Raw genomic sequence first — 18,372 nt, 5'->3', positions numbered from 1 at the left:
AAAGGTGAATGCAGCTTTGAAGCACCAAGACTTATAGCCGCTCAGGAAATAACCTACTCTAAAACCAAAAAGATCTTAGAAAGGTCCCATTCAGTGTATTGGGTGGGATTTTTGGGCCCGGAATCCCGTGCCCCCCGGCCCTCCACCTCACACGCTGCTCCCCAGCCCAGAGAGCAGCATTTCAGCAGCACTCCCAGAGGCGTCGAGGGTTAGGTGCGTTTGCACCCTCTCAGGTGCTCTTCTGAGACAAGAACTAAACTGTACTCTCTTAACAGTACTGTTCAAGGCTAATTCCAGCTCAGGGCACATGTAGTGCTTAGCCACTGCTGGCGGCCTTTGCTCAGATGGAGGATGTGCACAGAAACACTCCACTAGCAAATATTTGGATCAGCGGTTTGGGGAGGTACATACCTGCATGGTGTCAGCGTGACATGTCACACTAGCTTGCTAACCTGTGTCTTCATTGTATTTTGCAAGTCAGTGTCACTACGGGTCTTTACCCTGAAGCAAGGGTGAGCATATGCACGCATCTGTCACAACAGACGTTACTTTTCTGTAGGGGAGACAAATTATCCATAGAGAAAATGCGTATACAATAATCTGCTTTGACACAAGGGATTTACTTTGTCCCACTCAAACACATTTGCCCATTTACATTGTAAAAATTGCGGCCTTCAAAATGTTATCGCAGCGCTGCAGGAATCTCTCACCTTGGCAGACAGTGAGGCTTCTCACACATTAAATGAATGGCTTAGTGGTTTTATTGTGCTAAGCTAAACTAAGCACTTAACTCATTAATTCATCTCCTCTACTTGCATTAAGGAAGACCTGCTATTTTAAATGAGGCATACCTCTTTTTTTTTCCTTCCCCCCCCGCCCCCCCCCCCCAACCATCTACACAATCTCTTCTTTACCCAAAGCTTGTCAGTCGTAGCCAGCACGGATCTGGAAGCCAGAGTGAGTTTTTTTGGTGGTGGTAGAATTTTCATTAATTTCTTCAAAGAGCTTCCGTTTGGCACGGGCTCTGAAAGTCAATTACTACAAGCACACAAAAGATTGCTGTGTTGATCAAGATATCTTAGCCTCACTTGTAACATTTTAGTACGCCTTAAAGCAAACTCTTGTTTATTGAAACAACCTACGCAATTAATTTGTCAAGAAACGTGGATCTGTACAACTGGTTTAACCTCACTAAATGTCTGTTAGCTCAGAATGATTCTGAATTCCTCCAGAAGTAAAACATGCTTATACATGGTGCTAGCTCCAGTGGGGGAACTGGTGCTATTGGTCTATTTACAGACATATGCAAGCCTATTGCTCTGCTCAGATCAGAACTGTAAGAATTTCATCTATTGCTGAGAGGGGAGGAGATGGTGTCGTTGATGTGAGGATGGAAAGAAATGCTCTAGACCTGTAAAAATGACCTCAATTTTTCATTATAGGACAGCGTCAAAACATGTAGACAAAGATCTTGGAAATATAGAAGAAAACAAAAAACTAGAAGAAAACAATCATAAATCTGAAACTTAAGAGACAAAATATGTCAGTCGTCATTCCAGGTAAGTAAGTGTTTCATACTGCAGCGTTTAACATCTCTCTGTCCGCCATTTCTCTGTAGTGATCTCTGTCTAGCCATCACAGCGGCAGCCTGGAGTCTGTTGCTCCCCTTTGAGAGCCAGTGGAGTGATTTTGAGTGGTGCAGTATTAGGACAGGCAGACTCGAGCCCCTGGCCAGTTAAGAATTCATACCTGCATGCGCACGTATTAAAGAAGCCTGACATTTAGACATAACTTAGTACTTGGCTTTATTTTAATCCACATACTTGGGGAAGTACAAATTGGTATGATATATCACCGTGGTATACATGCGCCTGTGTATGTATATGAAGAGTATGTTTAGGTATGGTTTAGAAGGTTTTGAGTTATGACTTGAAATGCTCACAAGAACCTTCTTCCCTTACTGGAAGCAACAGTTTCTAAGTCCTCAGTCAGCTTTACTCATCATCACTGCAAGAGGCATGAAGCTTTGCTTAGACCAAAAAAACTGTTCTTTTACTCAAGATTTCACACACTCACGCTATTAGCAATTTTACCCTGGAAGAAGACACTGTATTTTTAAGTTAGTAACCATGCAACGGTTGTGACGGTTTCCCAAGCTGGGATCTCTATAAAATAAACCATATACAAATGATCAGGTAGATGCAGAAGTTCTGTTGGGAGTTCCGGGAGCGTTACAAAGCACCAATAGCACCACCTGGTGCTCACATATACATACACCACTGCTGCGCTCCCCGTAGTACCCAAGGTAGGGGTTCAGCCCATTTTTCTGACCAACGAAGGCCATGTTACATTAACGCTGTTCTAGCGCAAGAGTGTGGAAACCAGCTAACCGTACTGAGGTTTCTTGAGTTGGTCATCAACTGCTCTTAACAACGAGAGTGGCAAGTGTTCAGTGGGGTGTGTTGTGAGAGTTGCCTCATTTCATTTTTAGATGAAAAAATTTCTCCTTCAAATAAAGACAGCTCTCCTTATTAACGATTTCAGTATGCTAGTATTGTCTGAAATTCTGAAGTACAAGGCGCTATTTTTGCACTAAGTGTTCAGAATTCACTAGGTAGAACGATTATATAGTATATGAAGAGGTGGAGCGTTGCTGTATGCTCTTTGCTAGCAACGTCACTGTTTTACTAGTTTGAAAGAGGGAACTGGGAATACCAAGATTATGCCCTATGAACGATTTGGAAGTGAAATATTAATTTGGATCTTGAAAATGTTGCAGTGTAAACACCCAGCATTTCTACTGCAATTCTATGAGAAAATTCTGTAATCTTTGTGGTTAGGGCTTGCTTTGTATTTTTTCTTTTCCTTCTAGATCTGGTACCTTCTGCAACATTGCAATATTGAGGTGATTAGATGGGGCTGAAATTAGCTGAGGGTATTTACTGAACACAGGAGTTCAAATATCATCCTGTGCCTTCAGTGCAGTCTTTTACTCTAATTACTTTATTTCTTCAGATCAGTAGATCTACATAAAAGAAAGCTTATCCATAAATCCATTACTTACCAGATAACCTTGTTGGATTTACTGGAACGATATTGCAACAGCTATTCTTACCGGGAAAGAAAGTGTTCTCGTCATTGAACGGCAGAAGAAAGTACTGTTCACGTAGCTCTTTATGCGAAGGTTAGATACCGAGTAGTTATTTTGGTTAGCACATTTCAAAATGTTTAACTGGCTTTGTCTTTCATATTTTCAGAGAATACATATAGACCAATTGAAGCATGAACGTGGATTGTATTTAAACATATACAAAGAAGTGACAGCTATTCATGGTTCAAGTATTAAACAGATCATACTACCAAGTTTTCAAAGGGATTTTAGACACAATTATATCAAGCTAAAAAAAAAACCACCACAAACTAATTTTGGCAACAGCCATGGTAATAGGTCACCATGTTGTGTTCTGTTCGAAATATTTTTTGGTAAATGTCTGCACTGAAGATTTCTTTTTGTTTGCCTTTATGTAAATTTTTTACGTAGCTATTTTTATACACTGTAAGGCTTTGTTCTGGGAGTTGCTGTTAATCTGATGTATAGTGTAATGGTTTTATTTCACTTGTTTTTATGACACCCTTTGAGCAGGTACATGTCTAATTCTGATTGTTATCGGTGAAGCCTCTGCTTTGTAGCAAGTACCTAGAGTGTAAGATTGTCTTAAAGGAAAACGTCGAGCTCCTTTTCCGTTCCGTGAAATCACAGTAAAGGGGAAGGTTGACAGCTGTGACAAGGATAAACTAAATTGTTAATAAAAGCGAACACTTTAAAAACCACGCAAAGGTAAACAGCCAGAAAGGATAAAGAGTTTCCACAGAGCAGGCTGGGTATGGAGCAAGGAACACAATGAGAAGTTCCTAGCCTGTGTACAGACAGTGGCTAATAATGCCTTTCTTCTAGAGCAAATCACACATTTCATTGATACGTTATCAGTCGTCTCTCATGTTAGAATTAGGATAAGGAACTGGAATAAATCGGGATTAGTCTTGATTCCTTTATGTTATCCGCTGCCTTAAAGTACTGTACCTTTTCTTCGTTTCAAAAGAGATACCAGTCAGAATTGGAAACTTTTTTCAAAAAGCGGTCATATCAAAGCTGCATTTTTTTCCCCACAAAAATGGAAAATATATATATATTTTTTGTGTGTTTTTGTTAACTATGCTACAGATATTGAATGCACCTTGAGATAATTTGAGTGTTTTTAACTGGTACCTAATTTATCAAACAGTACATATAATTGTAACAATGAAATGTCTATGTATCTTCAGTTACATTCAAGTTTGTAACTTTATAAACATGTTTTATGCTTGAGAGGGAATTTTTAGAATGGTACTGATGAGAAAACATTTTAGGGTAAATGGCCAATAGGAGGTTGTGCTAAAGGGAGAGAAGCTTCATCTTGTGCGGAAGGTGAGTTTCTGGAAGAAAGTAACAGGCGGCTTTGATGGGGAGGAGCAGCAGAGCAAGCAGAACATCAGGTTTCCATTTACAAATATCCAGGGAAAAAGTAAGTTTTTATAGACTGGTAGGCATAAATAAATAAATAAATAAATAAAAAGAAAAAGATGGACGTTAGGAAATGTATTTTGCCACTTTTGCATTATCTAGGGGGAAGAAAACACTGTTACTTGTAAATTTGTAAAATGTTACATGTCTGGGCAGTAGTGACTGATGTCTTAATAAAAGCTTCCTGTAGTGCATTGGCATGGATTAAATACATAAGATGTCCTATAAACTCTATGCTGTACAAAATCTTAGAGGGAAATCCTGTTACATGCCTCTAAACTTTGATTTGTTACTGGTTTATTTGGCAAAAAGGGAAAAATTATAATCTTGGTCAATATTTAAACCAAAGTAAAATGGGGGGAAAAAAACCAAAGTGATTTGTTTTGCATGGCTAAGCCATTCTGTTATCTCTGTAAATATTGTGATTTTTTTTTTCTTTTTAGAATTTTGTTAAAAAAATTCTAAAATTTTTAAACACCTGTTTTTCCAAAATAAAACGTGGACACACAAAAAAGTTACTTTATATACAAATATATCTTTTTCTTTTGGTGCGAGAACACTGCCAAGTGATATCACGTTTTTAAAGAAAACAAAACCGACGCAGTGGGCGTGACTCTAAACAGGAGAAGCTGTAACGGAGTCCTGTGAAGGAGCGTGCAAACATCACCTGTCTTTGTTTATAGCACTACAAATAGTTCTTAAATGCAGAGAAGAAACCTCCAAAGACCATAAGGGAAAGCATAGGGAAGGGCTGAAAATTCTCATACCGCTGTCTGGGGAATACAGGGGAGAGGAGAAGAAAAAAAAAAAAGTCCTTCAACTTCCACAGCTACGAAAAGGGAATAAATCCGACTCCTCGCCTTTTGAGATTCTGCTAGATCTCCTATGCACTTTAAGTCGTCAATCCTAGGAGCCGGGTTTTTCACCGCTCCGACTTCACTGTAGGCACGTTTCAAGAACCAAGAGCGCAAAAGAATTAATGTTTCTATCCATGCCTAAACAACAATAAAACTGAAGTATGTCTTCACTCGCTTGTCTGAAATCTCCGTTTACAAGAGCACGTACGGACACGAGGGAGGGCGCTCACCCAGAGCTCGCGCTGTTGCCGACTCTGATCCTGCAAATGCGCCTCCCTAGAGTCTGGCTGGGACGAAAAGTCCCGCGGAGCCCGAGGGGCTCGGTGTGGGTGTGTAGGCCTTCTTGTAGACTAGAGAGCACGGGCGCTCGTGTGGAGGAAAGCACGTGCCTGGCAGGCATGTGAAACCTTCCAGAAGGCCATCATGCGGGTCTCTACTTGTGACCTGGTTAAAAAAATACCCTAGCAATGAGTCTTAGGGGGCCCGTTCAAATCTGGTTTCGTACGCCACTCCGGAGTTCACCTTCACTTTGCTACACACAGGAAGGAAAAAGAAACCCTGCTTACAAAGGGTTTAAAATCAGGGCAAGGGGGAGCGGGCGATAGCTGATCCTCTTGTTTTAAGGCTGGGAAGTTAAGGGAGTGTGTGGTGGCTGTACAGGAAACTGCCACTGAGTTTGGCACCAACCAGCAGGTGTGCCTGCACGCGGCGAAGGCAGCGTCGTGCAAAAACACCCCACGGGCTTCCCCAGCAGCTCAGTAAGTCCTTCCCCAGAAGCAATAAATCCAGAACGATAGCTGTACTGCAGTGGATATAAACCACTGTTAAAACGCTCACACAGAAACATGATAATGGTGCGGCCAGAGGTGAGGCCTTCTGGGAAAAACAAAAAAAAAGAAAGAAAAGCGTATGTAGGGCCAATGCGGCAAAAGGCAACGCATCAGGGACCTCCTGTTCTGGTTCCAAGTGCTACCGAACGGCCTCCGTTCTAGGGCTGTAGCGCACCGCCAGGCACTGCCCTGCTGGGGCTCACGGCTGGTCAGAGCCTTCGCTAGCGTTCGATGCTTACCAGACTGCTTGCCGGTAAAACCAGCCATCCACGCCTGGTCACCTGTAGGTTAGCCATGACTTGCCAGCATCAACCCAGCGCTACAGGTATTTTAGGCAATATGTTACACCTTTTCCTGGCCAGAGAGGTTTCATTCTGTCATGCTTTGAAATACACTTACAAATAAGTAAACTCTATAGTGGTTATTACGTGAGCATTATGAGATCCTAACGTGAGTCTCAGCCATATTGGTACCAGCCCATAGAGACAGACAAAGCAAGAATAAATGTAAATTTGTTGTCTCGTTCTTTTCTTTATGATAAATTTCATCAGGGAGCATCCGATACTCACCTAATATCCTCAGCTGCTGGCTGTTAGAGTTAAATCTGATTTATTTGTAGTACCACATGTGGCTGGGTACCTTCCTGTTGACTTCATGTTTAGACAGCCATATGTATGTAATTATCTCAGCTAAGATTAAGCAGCGCCATATGAAATGAGATCATGACCTCCTGTGTCAACCACATCTGTGCAAATGGTTTCTGGGCTCTGTTTTGACGAGCATGTGTCTCCATCCAGGTGGCTGTTTCCAAGAATTGCCCAATACAGGTTTTTTTCACACAGATCTTTTCCTCCAGGCAGAAGGTGATGGAGGGAACACAGGAGGTGCATAACTTCTAGTTATGTGCTTCTCCTAACCCCTGAAGGGCTCTCACGCTCCTTTGGAACAGGGTAGCATCCTCAAGCTGGCATAATTCAGTGCTGAGCAAGGCTGACTTCAGCCTTCCCTCACCATGGCCTGCCAGCGAGGGAGGGCACCGCCGTATTACAGCGGGAGGGTAGGAAGGGGGGTGGACAGGTGGCAAACAAACCAACCACCACACTCACACCCCCACCTTAGCTGTGTGCGCTTCACGTGTAATGCAGCACACACGTTTAATAACGGTGTGCTACATTTCAAATTATCAGAGACTCAGAAACTAAGCTTATTACTTATTATCTAATTATGTCAAAGTCAATTTTTAAAATAAGACTAACTCCAGCCACCCAGCCACTCACAATTCTTTACGTGCCCTGTAATTCATACATTTTTCTCATTTGCATTCCAAATAGAGCCATTTATTCTGTTAGCAGCAAGGCATTCACTCTGATGTAATAATGAATTTCAGCTTGAAAAGGCTGATAAATTATTAGGAAATTTTGTTCCTTGGTGAGAAAACAGTAATGTACCTCCCTCATCATATGCGCCCCCCCCCCCCCCCCATTCTGTCGGTTCTCATGTTCCACCTGGTGATACAGCTAAGGCTTCCGTCGTCCTCCGTTTCCTGCCATAGTGCTCGTTTTCACATCTCCTGGTCTGTATAGGTTGAGCCTCTGCTGCCCTCGCCATTATTTGTTTATTTGTAGACACTGAGTTCAGAAACACCTTGAGATAAACACCAGCAGCGTAACACAACTGTAAACATCAAATGGGCTGTGAAACAGGAAGAAAAATAGGAACATACCCAACTTCCCCTGCTTGGCCGTCTACATGGTCATGTCCATCGAGTCCCCTGAGGTTTCCCCATTTTGGAAAAACTGCACAAAATCTAATCGCCGCTACAAAGGCTCAGCAGTAACACCGTAACGTACACCTACGGCACCAACGCGCCTAAGCCTTTTACACCTTTTTTTTTTTTTTTTTTGGTAAACCCTTTTCCTGTTACTCATACAACTAGAAAGACAGTTAAATAAATAACAGAAGGCATCTTTGTACTGGAATGCCAGCACAAGGCTTATGTTTAAGGATGTGATCTTCTTTCATACGTTTTAGTCCATGTAGTTGTGACGCAGGGATTTCTTGCATATTACCCAGCCCTGGACTCAAAAAGCGCAGCGGGAAGAAAGTAACATGCTATTGCTCTACGGAGTAAAAGGTTAAATTCTATTTAAAAGTAGCCATTTTCACCCATGCACTTTGGCTAGGCAGAAGCAGCCCCTCTTTCAACACAAACCTACATTCAACCTCCTTCAGAAAAACTCTCAGTATAATAAAGCTTATATTAACAGAGGCCAACTGCAAATCCGGACTAGGAGCAATGCTTCCCGCAGCTCAAACTCACATCAGCCTCATCCTTTTTTCCCCCTGAGCTTCTCACCGGAGCAGTCGAGTAACCACCTGCATTGGTACATCACTGATGACAACTTGTTTTCTCAAGAGCTACAAAGCGAATACAAATTCAGAGTGTGTTGTCAGTGTTCAATACTGTTTGCACACCAGATCCAAGGTTTCATTAATATTTGCATCCGTCACAAGAAAAGCTAGTCTAGCATGGACGACAGAATACATTTAAAAGGAAGAACATAATTGAATCTAAATCCAGGAAATTAAATGAATTAAAGAATGAAATAAAGCCTCATATAGACAAAACATTTCCACAAATCCACTTTTAGTGATGGTGATATAAAAGCTCTCTCTGTTTTTATTACTCCAAATAAAGAAAGATCACACTCATTTCCGTGAATTTAGGAAAGTGAGCACACACAAGAAACGCAACTGGCCAAAGTGACTGCACTTACTAAACAGAAAGAAATAGGTTATGGAAATAGGATATGGAAATCAGATCAGACAGACTTTCTCATAAAATTAGAGTTAGCAAGATTACCAGTGTGTGGAATAAGGTAGTTTCAATTCTACGTGCAATGTCTTTCTAATCCCCACTTGCTGTACATCGAAGTAATCCATTTTGCTGTGCAGGCTGGGTTTGCTGCGTGTCTGCCACACAGTGCTGGGTCCCAGATTTTCCTAATTCAACATACATCAGGAACAACAGTGGAAAAGCAGGTTTTTTTCACTGAAATTTTTACAAATATTATAGGCAGGGGTAAGACGTGCAAGTTTGGAAACAAAAGCCGGCAGTGGTTAGAATTTCTTGAGAAAGTAACACCTGTGGACCACCTCCTTTCACGCTGCCTCTGCTTGAAAAATCAATCATTTGGTCCTTCAAAAGAAGGGCGAGGGAGAGAAGGGAAGAGTGAAATTGCCAGTAAATGAGACCTTTTTGTGACTTATGCTCCTTTTAGCTACAGCTAAATCTTTTTCAGGTGCAAATTTTTTATTTTTTTTTTTTTAATAAAAGGCAAAAAAGGAGCTGAGATGGGACCGTTGCTGTGGTCACTGCCCTCCAAGGATGTAGTCCATAGACAGGTGCAGTGCTCCAGCCTAGTGCTAGCTCTGCTGCTCTCTCCGGAGTGTTTATTCAAACATTTGCTCTGTCCTCACTATTTATATGCTTTTCTGCATTTACACTAGCTAAAAGGGGCTAACAGCCAGGCAGTCAGCGCTCTCCTTTATAGAGCTGCTACCCTTAGTGGCCACCTTCAGCTCCAATGGAAGAAGCTTTGTCTAACATCTCTGTACATAAGCCCCAGAGAGGGAGGAGTCTATAGTATTGGGCAGAGGTAAATTTGACAAATTAACAGACCCCTCTAGTTCCAGCTGCAGCAGGACAGAGACTGAAACACTGAAAAGTAGCGTTAACCGTTACGGACAGGGTGCAGAGAGTTGGCATTAAGCAGGGTATATTTGCTTCCAACGTTTTAAGGAAGGTCTAATGGCCAAACCAGCAGAAGCACCTGGAGCAGAGCTTGCTGAAGCACAAATCCAGCCTCAACCTAGCAGTAGGTACCAAGAGACCTTTTTAAATGTTTGCCTTTCTCCAGTCAGTACAATTCATCTCGGCGTTCAGAGGTGAACTGAGAAGAACAAACTGTCTTGTGATCTGTGAAAATAATCAGGCTGGACAGGGTAAGCCTCTTCAACTCTGCGCGATACAGTGACCAAAGCCAAACAGCTCGGCTTCCTCACTATACATAATACTGCCTTTATTATAATAATTCAGCTTTCAATGCAAAACCATTTACGTAAATTTACATGAGGAAAAGAATTCAAGTGCATTTCAAGGTATTATTAAGTAATAAACCCTTCTCAAATGATACTTTAATGCACTCTGTTCTTTCATCCAACTAGATCTTGACGCAAGACACGTGTATAGTAAGTAATCCGGCATAAAAATGCATTACTCACCATCCCTAATAAATTCACTTGAAATAAGAGGCACGGCCATTTGTTGCTGGCTGGGCATATGGAAGAGGCATGGCCAAAGAAACAGTGAACGTGGCTATAGTAAACAGCACAGGAGAGAGAATTTCTAAGTGGGAGAAACAGCTTCTCTGTTTCCACCATTCTGAAGAAAGATTTGGTGTGAACGTATCACGAATAGCACACCCATTATGTATTACTGATGCTCATCCACATGGGAAGAACACTAAACTCTGCTTAATTCAAAAACTGGCACAGCAGGGCAGAGGTGGTAAGAGAGAAACTGTCAGGAACCGAGATGGAACAAATAATGAAATGACTCAGAAGACGTTAAAGCTGACCAAGAATCATTAGAAAAGATTCAAAGGAAATTAAATCAGGAATAACAATTTCTCAAAACTAAAACAACATCTGTAAATTTCACAGGAGGAAAAAGTAACAGGCTACCCAGAAAAAAAAAAACAACTGCTGTCTGCAATAGCAGTTACAAGTATCCAAACAGGTTTGGAAAGCTGATTATAAAGATCCGGGTAACAATCTGTAAACCCCACCACTCTGAAACAGGTACCATACTGACTGGAACCAAAATAGTTACCAGGGCACATGAGAGAGCAAGACAATTTTGACCCTGTAGGAGCTAATAAGCTACAACTGGGAATAAAGGAGCTTTTCAATCAAATACATCACCTGTAAGGAAGAATTCAAAAGATTGCAGACCACTGTGGAAGCCAGCGTAAGCGGAGGAGAAATCAGACTGATACTTACTGATGCAGCACCTCCTGACTGCCTCAGGTTCTACAGAGACACAGTCATGCAAGGTCCAGTTTCGTAAGAATTACCTGCTCCGTTGTTGCCTCAGGGTCTGACTCTCCTTTACATCGCAGGCTTGAGACATAACTGATAGAGGCTATAATGCTTACTGGTTAATCAACACATTACTAATAATTAATAAATCAGATAACCAAATTAACTAATAAACAGACTGCTGTTATCCATTTACATTATTTGGCTGGCTATTACACCCAGCTACAAAGGCACCGTTTATCACTGTTAAATCCTATTAGCCACACACAACTACTACTGAAACACAAATCCATCACCCTTCTCTCCCCACACCATTTAGCATTAAGGTGCAAGTTATCCCTCTTGGCTCCACCCTCCTACACCAGGTGCTTCCAAAGCAGAGCTGGCGGGGAGTCCAGGGAGTAGCCCCAAGGGTTCCCGCCGGCATCCTGGCGGCCTTGGGCGGGTGGGACGGCTACGCTACCATCTGTAAAAGTTCATACCCTTACTGCTGGAAAACCTGCCCTCCTTTGCTCTTTACCTGATCTTTACCTTACTTTCCATTTTTCCGTTTCTGAAGCCATCTTTTTGCTCCCCTTGTCCCTCCTTTTCTCCAGCCAGTCTCCTCCCGAACGAACAACCTGCTTCTAGTTACTTCTTCTCCATTGGTCCCGATTCTGAGGCGTCTACCCAAATTCAGTGGTTTTGATATCAGTACTGCAGCAATCTCAGCTTTAGCTGGTATTACTGATACAGTTACCTAACTGAGGGCGGCCTTGCAAGACAGGCTCCCCTACAGCTCCCTGGTTCACACCAGTTACCTTCAGCTTACCTGCCCGCTCAGACAAATCGCTCTACTTGAGCCTTGATACTGGTTCCAGTTAAGTACAAGCGCTTTCCTATCTCCTGCACGAAGAGTGTGCACATGACGGCAACTCATTTTTCCTGACTGCTTCCACTGGCATACACCATCCTGCTCTCGCTTAGCTGATGGATTACAAAGCATTGCCCCTGATGTGTGCTTCGGACAATCTGCAGGTTTCCTGCAGAGAGCTGAAAATACAAGACCTGGTATTCCAGCAGGACATCTTGCCTCCCATAGGTTAACTCAAAGTGATCTGAGGGAGGGCAAAATCCATAGAGGTCGTGGCCAAATGAATCATTTGTGCAACAGACAGAGGTAGCCTAGCTGTAATGTAGAACAGAAAATGAGTTGATTTAAATCCACAACACTGAAATTCAAAGAGGTAGCAGGAACGTTGTTTTGCCTCCACCCCCTTACCCCCCAAATAAAGGCGAGAGAGCAGCGTTAACTATGCCGGGAATGCAGCAAAGCAAAGCACTGTGCAGCGAGCATCCCAAGCCAGCTGCACCAGTGCCCGAAGTAACCGGCAGACGCTGAGCTTGCTGCTTTGAGCAGAGAGCGATGTTCACCCTCTCACACTTCTGGTGCCTGAGCTAGTGTGAGTAAGCGTGCTCCCAGGGAGAAATTGTCCCGCTTGAACACATCTGGGGCAGGGGAAAATTTTAGGTGCAATGTAAAATATCACAGTTAACATTAATGGGAGTTTGACTGTAGACAGTTAACTTTATTAGCCACAAAAATCAAGCAATCATCACAAATGTACCCTTCTGATCCCTAATCATTCTTGACAGCAGGTGGAATTTTGCTTTTTGAATTAGCAGCCCATCTCCCCTCACGTCAGAGATCATTTCCTTCCAGTACAGCCTCAGCGCCTGGAGAGCAGGGCAGCGTTAATAGGTTTCTTTTCCCCCTACTGATGCCAAACAGCCTACGATTAATCACACTGTCACCGGATCCTATTCTGATGAGAGAAGTAAGCTAAGCGCTATTTATTTTTCTAAATATGTGACGCATTTACAATATGGTTTTAACAGTCGACACACCGAATTTCTGTGTCGCTGGTTTGAACAGCAAAATGACACCAGTTTAGTACATGGAGATTTGCTAGCCATTTCTAAACCCTGGCTGAAAGCTCCCAGGCTTAATAAAAAAATTACAAGAATTATTTTCTCCTTTTCATCTAAAATCTGTTCTCAGTAAAAACCCAAACTCCATTGCCATTCCAGGTAACATTATGTTGGCAGTTGCTTCTTGCGTGTAATTAGCCTGTTCACAAGGTGCCGGTGACATTGCTTATTTTAACATTTTCTGGTAAATAGGTTCAACTGTCAGAATTGTTCAGAATTTTTTCAGCATTGAACGGGGCTGCAATCTGTGATGGCTTAGCCACTTTTCATGTTCCTATGGTCTGAAAAATAAAGCATTGTACAACAGCGAGCTCAGGGCCCTTCAGCTGAAACCTCTGCCCTCCTGAGTGGTCGCCTCGGGCAAATGACAGCAACCTACCAGATTTCTCCAAATATACAAGTTTTGCCTCATACACTAAAAGCAAAGATTTCCCTCCTCCCTTATTATTATTTTTTATTGCAATTAATTGATTTGATAGTGTTCTGCCTGGTTGTTGACTAAGTCCCAGTGCACGTCCTGTGATACTTAATGATTGTCTCAAAGCCCTGTATCATGTTCAGAACCTCACGAGGAAGTCAGACGCTATAATTTTATTACCAGTTTCTTATTGAAAGCAGAACGTCAGACTGAAGCTAATCTATTCTGTTGACACAACAAGCTTCAAACTCCTGGCTTACTCTTTCCGAATCAGAAGCCTAATCAAATTTTACTTGTTAATATGATCTGATTATTAACCTGCCCAGGAAGGAAGCATTTTTTTCCCCCAGTTATTCAAGTCAGAACCCTCCAGGGCTGACTGCCTAAGTCCAGACACTGGCAAGCAGTGGTACAGACCTGCCATCTTGTTTTGCTGGGGTCGGGTTTTGCCACCTCTTCAATAATGGGTAAAACCAGCCACCAATGAGCAAAAGCTCAGCAAATGTTGTGCTTGTGGAAAGGCTAGGGTGCCTCCATAGATGGCACTCCGGTCTACGCTTAGCATCTCCCACATCAGTCCCACTGTGTGCTGGAGCTCCAGGTCTCCCTCACGTGTCCGCCAGAAAGAGGCACGTGTTGGATTACAGCCTGATCCTCTAGCCACCATCCCCCGTGAGGCAAGGTTATTGCTGCTTCCTCTGCGGCTGGCAGCTATTACTTAACTGCCAGCTGCGCTCCTTTTTCCTTTCCTGCCTCTCCCTGCGCTAAAGCATTGATAAAGCTGCGGTGCATTTGAGGGCAAGCAGCCTGTTGCTTTGCACGACAGCATGAGAGCATCCTACCCTTTGGTATTCATCTGGCTGTGATGAGGTGGCTGGGGGTCGGGGGCAAGGAGCAAACCTCATAAAAAGAGGCTCTGAAGGGAAGACGGGAGGAAACGCTACAGAGCAACAATATCAGACACATCAGGGAGCCAAGGGGTGCAGGTGGCAAAAAGCAAAGGAGAGGGAAATGCATTCCAGAAAATCAGGGGCAGTTCTAAAGCCTACAGAAAAGCTGAGGAGTGGGAAAGGAGAGGAGAGAGCAGAGATCTGAAAGAGCAGGCTAAACATGCAAATTCAGACTAGAAAGAAAAGGCTGGCAAAAGAGAAAACACAGGTCAGGGAAAGCGGCTGAGTAAACAGCAGCAACCATCAGCAAGACAGTGGAACATCACTGAGAAAGGATACGCTGCTCTGCAAAGGACAGACAAGGAGTGACGCAAGGAGGACAGAAGAGGACAGGCTTTGGGGAGACGAGAGGAGACTAACATCCTCAACGCTTTTTCTTGTTTTGTACAGCCACTGTTACTAAACATTCTACACTGAAAATACACACTAGATTTGTATGTGCAAGGAAGCATTACAGTAAAAAGAAAACGGAGAGGGAAACGTGGAACAGGGAATAAAATACGCGTAGTGAAGTCTACCTTGTGCTTCAGATTTCCCCTGGCAGGCACTCAGAGTGGATGAGGAGGCTCTTTTGCACTCCTGTGGGGGCAGTGCTACTGCTTGGAGATTGGGGGAGGGAGGGGAAGGGCTTTGAACATTTCTGAAAAATGTGCACTTCTTCAGAGCACAATCCCTCAAAACAAGGGAGCAGTGACTAGAGTGAGATAAATTATAACATTCTCCTTCCACCACGTAGCAACAAAGATAAGCTCTCAATACAAATTAGTTGGTTTTTCATTTTTTCTGGAAGGGGAATGAGTAAACAAATTCATCTGATGATAGATGGATGTCACCATGGATAGTTCAGGAAACAAAATATTAGAAAAAAATCGTTCTAATTACAGCAAATCTTGGTGGATTTAAAGCATGTGGGGGTCATCTATCAAAATTAAAGCATGCTGTGATTAGAGAACCGCATTAGGACAGGATACATCTTGCATTACAAGGGAGCTTTCCAAATTAAAAACAACATACAGGGGAAAATGTCATTCCTTTGAGCTTTTACTGAAATCTTAGACAACTTGTAATTAATATGCATGCACAATGACTTGTAACTTGGTGGGTAATATCACTGTCATATGCCTTTTTAAAACTTGGTAATTTTAATGCCTTTTTTATTAATATGATTAATACAAGCCAGTTTGTGTGGATGGGAAGGAACAGAGGCAAATCAAAGTTAGCTGTCTGCTTCATTTAAATTCAGATTGGTAGGAATGTATACCGCTCTCCGGCCTGAGATATCAAACGGGAAGGGGGGGGAAAAAACTCAGAGAAATTGAACCATTACTTACTGAGGAGGATTGGAAGTTGTCATCCATTTAACGGAGCTTGTTCAACCATACTTTGGGACATAATTGTACTTTCTGCAAAATGGCAAGATAATGGATAAAGATTTCAAAGGAATTTTAATAAAAGACAATATTTTGTAGGCTGTAAGAGAGTTTTAGATTGTCAAACACCCTCCAATAGTGAGCTGGAAAATTAGTGGGGCAGTTTAATCCACACTGCCTTGATTTAGGCTCACTAGGCTCACGAAATAGCTGCTGAAAAGTGGGGCTGCCATTTATGAGAACTCAAACTTTCTTCTATAATTTGAGACCCTGCTATAAATGAGCATGCAACACTGCAACTCAAGCTCAAGAAAAGAGGAGATGGATGCGTCTCTGAAAGCCAAGCCTATAGTGTCTCAGATTAATATCTTGTAGAGGATCGTTGCCACTTGGCCAGAGTCCTTTTGCTATTGAACAGCACTAAAACACAGGTGAGCCGAATATGAGCCGCAAGCCTACGTGCAGCTTGCTGGGACAATTAATATTCACCCTGCAGCACTGCTCCAAGTAGCCTCTTCTCCTGTAGCTGTGCTCTCTCTCAAGACCCCCACAGCTCCCCTCTCCCCTCCCTTATGCTGCCTGCTATGGCACAGGCATGGCGTAGACGTCTGCGCATGCAAGCGATCCTGCAGAACGCCCATTTTTCTTCTGTTTGCTACACACTTGAAGAACGCATGCAGAAACAGCCTTTTGTTTCAGGAACAGTTTGATTTCAGGGTTTACTAGACACGTGCAGTAAATCCTGTACACTCAGAAGGATGTGCCCTTCATGTCTTCCCGTGCCCACGCACAGAATGGTGGCCTAAACCTGCAGGGGGCTGGATTTTTCAGAAAAACTCTGGGCAGGGCTGTGTATACACACAGAGCCTGGGCCTGTGCAGATGTGTGCAACTCGGCTTACCAGAAAGCCCCTTATGAGGAGGACACAGTTGGGCCCCTGGTTTTACAGGGCACAGGCTTTTAGTAGGACTTTGGTCAAACCGTTCTGAAGTCAAGGGGAGAAATCGCTATCCATATATTTGAGTAATTTTGAACTCTGATGGAAAAGTCTTCACAGAGAGAAAGCTGAAAAAATGGAATGAAACCAGCGCTAAAGAGAGAGTCCTCATGGGTGCAAGGGAGCATTAGAGATACTGCATCAGTGCTGAGTCAGTAACTAAGGCAGACACTAAAGGTTTGGAAAGAGCATATCTTTGGGTAAGGCTAAGTGCGCTAGGCGGGCCATACCTTGGCGCTAGACCACCTTCAGAAGAGCTGTGCATCCACCTGTCAACCAGTTCCTGGACTCTTTTTTGCTTGTTGTTTCTTCTTTTATTAAGAAAACCAGCCACAAGCAGGAACACTCTTTCTACTTTTCCCCTTCCACTGCCTCCTGCCTGTTTATCTTTTGTCTAATCTCCACCCTGGAAAGCCTCCCTCTGGCTAGTTTTTCTCTTGAAAGAAAGTGAAGCAGAAAGAATCAGTCTTCCAGCAAAAGCCTTTTTTTGCCCATCATTAAATTTCCTTCAAAGCACCTCAATTGCTATAAATCTCTCCCACCAACCTTATATACATGCCATAATTTTACCCTTTATCTTCACTGCTGCTGCAATTCTACCTCCTTTCCATATTCAGCTTTGCTTTATTTGATCGTTGTCTCCCATTCGTTTTTGATCTCATGGCCAGAGATTTGGGTAGTGATGTGACTTCCAGTCTTCCTTAAGCATGTGATTGGCACAGGTGATTAGACAAAAGGAGCAGGAAAGCATCCAAGTTCTTGCTTGACCTACATGCTCTCAAAAAAAGACCCCTAATTGGGGTCACTAAGTGTGAGGGTGCAGATAATATGAACATTGTGTTGTAAGGAAAGACAGCACTCGGGGTGCAATTTCCAGGGCAGAGTCAAGATACTAACCCCCCCGTGGCCAAACAATGCACAAGAATATTTTTAAAAAGTAAATTAAAATAGTGCAGATATCCCATGAAAGAGGTGGCATACCATTAAACAATCTTTTCAAACAGAAGTGACCAGCTGGAATCCTCTGCTCTTGAGTAACAACCAAGTTGTTTGTTAAAAGGTAGAAGCCGGATCATTTCAAAGCACACAAACACACCACATTTCATTATAAAACTTAAGAATTGCTAAAAAGTGGATGAAAAAAAGAATTGTAGAAAAGGAAAAATCCACCTAGAAAAAACCTTACTTTCCCAGTCTATATATATATAGATATATAATCTGCAAAATTAGTCCCTTCTCTTCAACATCATTTCTCTGCGCTGTTGCAACCTGCAAGCTCTTACACATTTGACCTGTTTTTCACATGTCTAGTTCA

General features: G+C 42.7%; 1 protein-coding gene across 4 annotated transcripts in view; it reads left to right on the top strand.

Moving 5' to 3' along the window:
* ALCAM (activated leukocyte cell adhesion molecule) overlaps nucleotides 1–4,619 on the top strand; it is a 119,396-nt gene extending 114,777 nt beyond the window's left edge. For 3 of the 4 annotated variants that reach the window (XM_075104553.1, XM_075104581.1, XM_075104571.1), the window contains 2 exons: nucleotides 1,443–1,559; nucleotides 3,258–4,619. In XM_075104553.1, coding sequence (XP_074960654.1) covers nucleotides 1,443–1,530 — 88 coding nt within the window. In that variant the 3' untranslated portion in view covers nucleotides 1,531–1,559; nucleotides 3,258–4,619. Of the gene's footprint in view, nucleotides 1–1,442; nucleotides 1,564–3,257 lie in introns of all 4 variants that reach the window. The other variant, XM_075104563.1, reaches the window with a different exon arrangement.
* The last annotated feature ends 13,753 nt before the right edge of the window (nucleotides 4,620–18,372 follow it).

Source organism: Phalacrocorax aristotelis, chromosome 1 (assembly GCF_949628215.1).
Source record: "Phalacrocorax aristotelis chromosome 1, bGulAri2.1, whole genome shotgun sequence".
NCBI lineage: Eukaryota > Metazoa > Chordata > Aves > Suliformes > Phalacrocoracidae > Phalacrocorax > Phalacrocorax aristotelis.
The sequence above is the reverse complement of the archived record's forward strand: the minus strand, read 5'-3'. Positions and strand labels throughout refer to the sequence as shown.